At 39.1% G+C, this 9,414-nt stretch overlaps 1 protein-coding gene across 1 annotated transcript in view; it reads right to left on the bottom strand.

Moving 5' to 3' along the window:
• The window catches only part of LOC113506389 (transcriptional repressor scratch 2-like), a 39,279-nt gene continuing 29,865 nt past the window's right edge, over positions 1-9,414 (bottom strand). The window contains exon 2 of the mRNA XM_026889269.1: positions 1-2,009. Within this exon, the coding sequence (XP_026745070.1) occupies positions 886-2,009 (1,124 nt within the window). The 3' untranslated portion in view covers positions 1-885. The remainder of the gene's footprint in view (positions 2,010-9,414) is intronic.

Here is a 9,414-nt window from a genome sequence, read left to right as displayed (position 1 = left end):
CTGGTTCCGTAATTTTGGGTTCATTGTACCAATTTATCAGACCCTAGGGGTGAACATTATGTTTGTTCAGATTTTCTTTTCCATTAAATTTTGAATTGAATGTATGGACTTGACTGCTTATAATTATTAATTCTGCAAACGAATAGGTTTAAGGAAAATCACGAAAGGCGTATATTAGTTGTTAGATTTATGACAAAATTTGGGACTATAAAATATGTTGTAATTTGTTGTTATTTGAATATGAGACGTGACAAGGGTGTAGAAGGTCGGTATATGCGTCGGTGCGTGTGTACGGGCGGACGGCAGCGAGCGAGGCGGGAGGTAAGGCACTGTCGCGGGCCCGCGCTGCCGGCGCTGCGGCGGCGTGTGTGCGGAGCTTCGGACGGAAAGTTTTGGCAAGTTCCTCACCGAGACGGAGGAGGCTGCCCTCCACCCACGAGCTCGGCGCTCGGCTCTCGCATCTCGACGCTAAACTTACTCCCTAATACTCTCTAACCTACTTTGCGGTTGTAAAAATCACCTACAAAAGATATTAGTTTTCATCCATATTTCAATACTTCTATGTATATAAGGGTATATTTTATCGACGAATATGTACACTTTATATAATAAATTAACCGCTATCGGGACGTGTGACGCTACGGCCTGCGGCCGCGGTGGCCGCGGCTCTACGGGGTCGTACGTGATTCGTTGTATGCGAAACGTTGCTCGATTGTGTCGCGGCGCGTCCGGCGAGCGTCAGAGGCGCCCGCCCGACGCGCTCGCTCCTGTTTCATATTGTATATTTAAATTACGCTAACAAGCTAAATTCATATTAATACTTTATGTTTAGTTGTAAACCTTACGGCGGTGGTTACGGTCCCTGGTGTGTGGCGCCGGCCCCGCCTAGCCGGACGCGGACACCGGCGCGCCCGGCTCCGGCGACGGGGACTCCTCCTCCTCCTCGTCGTCCTCGTCGCGAACGCACGCCGACTCCTGGTGCTTGTTCAGATAACTCTTGAGGGCGAAAGTTTTATGGCATCGCGTGCATTCGAAGTTCTTATCAGCTGAGTGCGTTTGCATGTGTGCTCGCAAGTTAGAACGATCCGCAAAAGCTTTACCGCAGTGCGCGCAGCCGTACGGCTTCTCACCGGTGTGGGACCGCAGGTGGCCTTGCAGTAGCCACGGTCTCGAGAACAGCTTCCCACACACGCCGCACACGTGTGACAGTTGGTGCGTCAGCACGTGCATGGCGAGCGCCGGCATGGACACGTAGGCTTTGCCGCACTCGCCGCAGCGCTTAGCCGCCACTGAGTCTAGACTGCGATGCGTCTGCTTGTGTCGAGACAAATTTGATGACGTCGCATATCGTTTTCCGCATTCGCTACACGTATACTTGGACTTTGGTTCTGGTTGTGGTACAGTTTCGACCGGCGCATTTGCATAGTTTCTGCGTTTAGATCTTCCATCGCTTACGAAGAATGCGTCGTAGGTGTAGGCGATGGTTTCCCGCGGTCGTTCAGCGGGTGGTTCCTGCGCAGGAGGCTCGGGCGGTGGCGGTGGGGGAGGCGGCGGCGGCGGCGGCGCGCTCGGCTGCGGCTCCGGGGGCGCCGGCTCCGCGCGCGGCGGGGTGAGGAATACGGGATGCTGGCTAAGGTCGAGGATCGCATGCGCAGCGTTGAGGTCTTCCTCGGCTCGGTTGAGGTGTGCTGCGCGGTTGCCGAGGCAGTAGGGGCGATAGATGTCTTTCTTCTTCGGTGGCAGAGAGAGAAGGGCACCGGTGCTGGTGTAGCACATAGAGATGGACTTGCCGCTCGCCGGTGGCGGGGGAGGGGAGACAGGTGAAGACTGGAGCTGAACCTGGAGGAAGGGCGAGTCTGTCGAGTCGGAGGCGGGGGACAGTTGCAGAAGGGCATAGGATAGAGGCTGAGGCGCCGGCTGAGGGGCGGGGCCGGGGCCGGCGGCGGCCGGGCTCACCTCGCTCGGCAGCTGGGCGGTGAACTGTGTGGAAGGCTGCTCTTCGGTGTACCCTGCCGAGAAAACAAAACCACCACTTAATAAAACCACACTAATATAAGCATCAACATTATTATATGGTCAGCAAGGAGTACAATGTCGCATGAAGTCAGACAATAAAAATACACGAAATAATATACTAATTATAACATTATATTACAGCAAACGTTACATTGTAACGAACAGTGGCGGTCAGTAATCTTATATAATCTCACGCAAACATTCGCAGGCCGCAGCGCTTGAATAAACAACCAGTTAAATCGGGGTTTGACACACAGATAACAATACACGTAGAATAATAAATCATTGTTATTTATCACGTGCTCATAAATGAACAACAGTTCAACGCATGGATAAAACTGTATTAATTTGAAAATGTAAGAGCTAATTAAGTGGTATAATATCAAACAGTATTCAATTACTTGTCAATACCTGTAAAAATGAATCAAAACTGGCAAAGCAGGTACAAATCTACAAAGAAAAATAACAGCAAAACAAAAGAAACGCATTCAGAGATAAACCTAAAATAAAACATTCTAGAATTCCCGACGCCTTCGCTGTCTGGAAATCATTTTTTAATATTATGACGAATTTAAATCGAGACGCTTTTCACGATCGAATGACTTAAAGGAGAATATCCGTGTTAAGTCCAACTTCGTTCGTAGTTGAATAGGCGCGACGTCAAGCAGACATAATGGTATCATACGGGTGCCTCTAGTGCCAAGAATTCTTTACAGCTTCATCGAATGCAGTCTGTGTTACTCAGACGGAAATTAACTTGGAATTTTTATTGCATTCGCGTAGAGATTGAATCGATATTCCTTTTCGTTTTGTTTGCAATTGTGACTGCTTCAGGCAGGACAGTATTTGGAAAATGTTCATTGTTTAGAGAGATAAGTCTTGTTTGAGTGGGAGCAGTTAGTAGTAAGTGTGATAGGTCAAAGTGTATTGATGTCTTATACGGGTTTTTTCAATAATAAGTTGTGACGTATCGATACAAATACGATTTCATAGAACCCATAATTGCTGAATTTATAAAATTATTTAAACTTAAAGTCTGATGATACATTAAATTTAAAACGAGATGCGCTGTGTTAACGGTTGAAATGTATCATTCGGAAAAATGTAAAGCTATTATTTTTCCCTTTTCACTTTTTACAATAAAAAGTAGAACGGATATTTGAACACTCTCACATCAGACGTTCCCGATAAAGCCTGTCAAAATAAATACAATATTTTATCCGCTTCTAAAACGTATCTCGTCTACCATACGTTTCATAAATGCCAAAACATGTCTGAAGCGGAATACATTTCATATCAATAAAAAGATTTAAAAGATACACAAATAAAGCCAGGGGATTATCCGTCGAGCGCTTTTGCCATAAAAATTTCACATCCCGACCACAGCGCCTGAATAACTAAGGGTTGAGTTAATCCCTCAAACGACCCCTCGGAACTTAGTTTTATTTGCAGACATTTTGTTTGGACTTTATGGTATTGATATCCACATTCAAAGGTTGTAAGATACGTGATATAGTTGAGTAACATTTGCCGTTGATCTTTATATCGAGTCGACAAGTTTCGTTGGCCGAAAAATATACTACGGGAAGGCATTTCTTTATAAAATTAATAGTGTTAATAATTATGTATATCTATCTATGTATAAATCTCTCCCGTCTTAGTATTTTTCCGTTTCACAATTCTGTGTGATGCCTCCATTAAAAATATGAACTATTCTAATAATGTCATCAATATAAGAGTTCAGAACAGCTTGCACCATACATTTTTTTTCATTAGGACAACAGTATAGGTACTAACATCGCTATAAAACTGAACAAAAGAACACGTCAGCTAAAGTGAAAGTTGTAAAAAAGTTACCCAAACAACAAGGTATTACGGCCTTCTTTAATAAGCTGGAAGTTATAATTCAACCTTGTTTGGGGGGTGTGGGGGTTGAGAAGGTTGAGAAGAGTTACTTCGGGACCGTTAATAGCCGAAGCGAACCTGTGGCGTAGGCGACCTGTAGCGTGCACTTGCATTCCTATGATAACTTCGCATTTGCACGTAATTGTCGCATGAGCTGTGATTAATTGTATCTGAATGGTATAGTCAAGTTTTGATGAAGCATTGAGGGTTTTTTTTAAGAATGAAGGAAAGTTGAGTAATATTTTCTTCAATGGCGTTGCCATTATATTTTTTCTTCGTCTTTTACTACCTAAAGGGGACTTTTCTTTTAGTACAATGAGATTATAAAGTCGCATAAAATATGAATCGAGACTTTTAGATCGAAGATCTTCGTAATAATTTTTATTGTTCTACTCGAATATCAAAATCAAAACCAGAAGATACAAATGAATTTATAAATCACTTATTTACCTCAGGAAATAAAATACCGCAATCCAGGTATCCGCAATATTAATTGGCAGGTTTATTTTACAACGCGAACGTTAATCGCCCCGCAAATATTTCAATAAAATTCCAATTCATCGCAGATTTATCAATTATAAAAATGTTTTTCTCGTTTATTCATTCGTATCATTCGATTATGAAAGGTCCTGCCATGATTTGTTTTAAAATTCACGCCGAATGTAATTTTATTCAGTTACGTATTCAATAGTATTGAACAGTTTAAAGGTATTTAGTATTTTACTAGTTAAAATATAGGCAATTGTTTGAAGAAAAGTGACTAGTCAGGTATAAGCTAAATGTCTTTTGAATTTGGAAAGATCGTCAGTAATCGCATTGCACATTCCTTGATCGACAATTGTCTTTTCTAAACTTTTCGTCTAGACCGCGCAATGAATATACTAATAGTGGCATCTAATATTTGATCTCGCGAAAGTGAGCCATTTATTCCTATGCAAGTAGGTTTATATTAAATAGCTTTTCTTTTGTTTTAGGTCTGCTGTACCATCGGTTTCGTGCACGCAGTCTGCTCTCATTGTCTACTGTCTACCTCTACGTGGCCTCGCACCACGTGCTGGAACATAGATTGAGGAGATCAAGCTATTCTGGTGATGGTATCCGGTTTCAGCGGGTTTAGCAGAGGGCTCTACAACGGGCGAACTTCAAGAGAAATGCTGTCTAGAGCAACAAGGTAAGTGTTCTTTAGTTCAAGGTTGTAGCAATTAACACGAGAAACATACTCTAAACTTACGGAACTTCAAAATTCTAACTAACTATTATTTGATTTAACGTAACTTTTGAACCTATAAGTTCCTTACGAATGTCCTCAATCATGAGCTGACGCGGCAGGCTACAGATTACGATTTGAACGAAATAAGATCTCATTAAAAGAAGCAGTTACGTTACTAAAAGAGGTATTGAATTTAGAGATTATTGTTACCATAATTGACAAGAAATATAATGTATTCTCTAATTTTCATTGATGTTGGTATCTGTACAATTGTTTCCTGCTACAATCTTGTACGACATATAGTGTGATTGTACTGTCAGCAACAAAAGTTCATTAAAGAAAAAAATATTAGTAAACTTAAGCATTGATTGATTAAGGCAAGGTGTCTTCAACTATTTTTCTGTAAAATTCTGAGATCAAAGCTATTTTGTAGTTTATTAGTAACAAAACCTTTTTGTATGATGTGTGTTCGTTTATATAAACGTTTGTTGCTGACTGTATCTTTTAATTGCAATGCAAAAAGTTATAAATATTCGATGAAGTAAAAACTTAAACCATTTTTTACCCGAAGTTGTAAAAAAAGATTTCACATAGGGAACATTGAATGTTGTGACGTACTTTTTAATTTTTTTTTCCTGGTTCTGAAAACGTTGCATATAAAACCGATGCTTCTCGACAGTGAAAGAGGGTTTCAATGTAAAATAAATCTTAAGTAATTTGAACTTAAAGTCGGTTATTGTAAGCCAGTTCTGACGTACCTTTTTAATAGAGAATACTAATCAAATAACACACCGAGATACCCTAATCATTTGAATTTGATCCTTAAACATAACAAATTAAAGTGTAAATTATATAAAATAACTTAACTACTTGAAAAAGACCACTTCATTACTATAATTCGTGTTAAAACCCATTAGAATTCAGTACCGGTAAAATGTTTCATCATTTAACACCATTATAGTTCATTTAAATAACTTAATTAGCATACCGAGATTGAATTTTCGTTAAATGCGGTCAAATTCTGGTGCGAAAATTACGTGATTTCGTTGTTGGATGTGTCGAAAATTTTAAATTATAAGTACTGTAATTTACTGCTTCAACTGTACGTGTGTATGTCACTAAACTCCTCCTAAAACAGTGGATCGATTTGAATGACGTCTTTTGTACGCGTTTGGGTGGCGTCCTGGATGATTTAGATTCACAAAACAACTCCGAAAACCAATTTCGCCAGATCAGCTCACTTAGACAATATCCGATAGACAAATTGCATTTCTCCGAGCGCTGAAGTTGATGAAATCGCCCAAATTTATTGAATTGACAATTCAGGGTCACATAAACTGTCCAAAAGGAATGCCATCCCATACATATATGACATATATGATATATTTAAGCAATTCAATCTAAAAGGCTATTTAAACTAGCTTGCCGTTTAACTCTACCATTGTTGTACGAAGAGCTCTTACTAAAACACACATTAAGCTCTTTTATATTACTGTTTATAACGAGAGCACACATACGCATTCGCCTATTATATTTCCCGAGTGCTCTTAAAGACAAACTCCTTTATAAATATGTAGGTATTTTCCCGACTACCCCTACTTGAGAATAAGGGCAGCTCAGCGGTGTACGATCCAAACAAGCAGCACGTTTAACTTTCGCTGCCGAAGGTGAACTGGTAAACAAAGTTGTTATGCTTAGCTCTACATTTTTATCATTGAAAATATCCTCGAATTGAGAAGGATTTTCTCGTTATGATTTCGCAAAATTGTTAGCAAAGAGGTTTGCATGTATTACAGTAATGAGTAGATACTTGAATAGAACGATTTTTTTCAAAGAGTTCACGATACTTCTTTTTACTGCCATGTTCTATTCCGATAGATTTATTTAATGTTAGCACTGTAAATCACAATCGAATGAATAATAATTTTCAAAGAGACATTATAAACAACTTGATAGGAATGTCACGAATCCAAAATTGTCCAATTCATTTTCTGACCTGACAAATTGCATAACAATCATGACTCAAAAATAAAACTATCAATAATTCCTTCTCTACTTAATTCGACACGTAACTACATCAAAGGTTCAATCTAATAACACACTGGAGCATCCTTAATAGGCTTGACATTGTCCGTGACTTGTTACATAATGACTTCGTATAAACCCATTCATTGTCAACCAACTAAAGCCGATGAAAAATCAAATAACCAACGGTATTTCACATTTCATTCAAAAAAATGTAGATGCCTTAAATACATTTTCAATTTGGTATTTGTTAACCCTCAGCTATGCTCGAGTAACGCATATGTACGCAAGTTTCAAAAACACGTAATAGAATTATTGATCGAAATATTGTTTGTCACTGGACAGCTATATTCCTATTTAAAGGAAAAATAAAATGAGGGGAGAGAATAAAATAGAGTTTCATACCCTTAATTAAATGCTGCGGTTGATACAAAGCTACAACGTTAGACTAGGTTTATATAGGCACATTAGAAACCGCGAAAGATTTATGCGACGTCGGCTTAGGGTAATCCAGCCGATTTGACCCTGACATTTGTATCGAGCGGAAATTAACAATTTATTAAACATACCTTGTCCTTTCGGCTGCTTTCCTAGCACATTTAACTTTTGGCAACTTTCGAAAATGTTGGAATTTTTTGTGTGATTTTGACCGCTGTGTCGTTGAAACAGTGTGATTGCAACTATATCGATAGGAAGCCAAGATAGTCGTGTGTGCGACTGACAGAGATGAACGCACGCGCTAGATAGAGACTGACAGCGCTGCAGTATCATTCAATCGTCGCGATTAGTGTTCCGGAGGGAATACCCATTTAACACCACTGTCACGTTTCAATGTAACGACACTACATTTTGCTGCATTTTTTTTCTGTTTGAGTGGAATTCGATACTTGTTTCGGCCAGTATTTGATACACAGCTTTTTCGTTTGGAAATATAACGGATAATTTTTGCTGAAAAGCGTTGTTTCAAGAAAAGTCCTATTGTTTATAGTACAACCGAACTTGTATTTCTTTCGATTAACTAATATCAATTTAGTAACTATTCAAATTCACATAATTTTATTTAATACTAAAAAAACTAACTTCTACTTCATCATCTAAAATTAGGAGTATCTAGGAACTAAACTAAACTAATAAATAATTTAGTAACTATTGTAAAAAAAAAATGTTTGATCTGTTTCACCGATACCGATTTTCGTGATTCAAAATGTCTCGTGAGTCTGTACTTTAAAACAGAATTTGGTTATCATTACAATGAGAAGGAATTCAAAACTCTATTTTCCTATAACAACGGACCTCCAAGTTCCAAGAAAACAAACTAACGAAATAAACGCAACGCGCGCCAAATACTTTTCGTACAATAGCAAAAACAACGCGGGGGTGAGCAGGGTACACCGCATTGCACCAGTTGAATCTCACCCCAAACTAGGGGGCTATCCCTGCCCCCCGCACCCCCCCGGCCCTGGGCCTCCCCGCGAGGGGTTATACAGGGTACTTGTTGACGTCCGCGCTGCTGGGGATGCGAACTGCGTAACCAATTGATTTTCGGCGAAGTCAGTTTCTCGGAGATGTATCTCTGGCGGTCGATTGTCTGCCGCCCTATCTTACGTATTCGCTGCCAAAAATTCCTTTAGTAGTAGGTTTAGTGCAAATGATTTTATATTATTAAATCTTGAATCTTTTGAGTCTGTTTGTAAGAGATAGCTTGAGTAAATTACCTTTAAAAAGAAAATTCACAGTAGAAAATAAGTAAGAACAGTTTGATTGAATTGAAGGACGACTCAACGCTCTCATGTCATTGAACTTATCAAATTGTATTAGATAGACAACCTTTTTACATTTATCAAAACATTACGAAGGTTTGATCGTCTCATGGAAAATAAATAATGTTTTCTAAAATCAAATTGTTTCAGTATAATCGCGACTGAAGTAGTCTGAACCGATCTGCTTTTTAATGACTCTTAACATAGCTTATTTCAGCTTAAGCTACTTACTTGCTCTCTACATGAGAATAAGAGATTATTAAAGCTGTTTTGAAATTTCATAGCAAAATAATAACTTAAATATTGAGCTTATTACAAAACTGTTGAAATTAAAATAAACATCGCTCCACGTAAAGTTGGACCGAAAACTAATCAAAATAAATAGGAACATTTCTTGAAAGAAGTTCTTTTAAAACAGCAACACTAGAAACGAAATTGAGCCGAGCCGAGGAACTTTTAAATAAAAATGAGAGGTTGAATTTTAAAATCTCAGATTGG

The sequence above is a fragment of the Trichoplusia ni genome, chromosome 1 (genome assembly GCF_003590095.1).
Source record: "Trichoplusia ni isolate ovarian cell line Hi5 chromosome 1, tn1, whole genome shotgun sequence".
NCBI lineage: Eukaryota > Metazoa > Arthropoda > Insecta > Lepidoptera > Noctuidae > Trichoplusia > Trichoplusia ni.
This window is presented reverse-complemented; position numbering and strand designations above follow the sequence as displayed.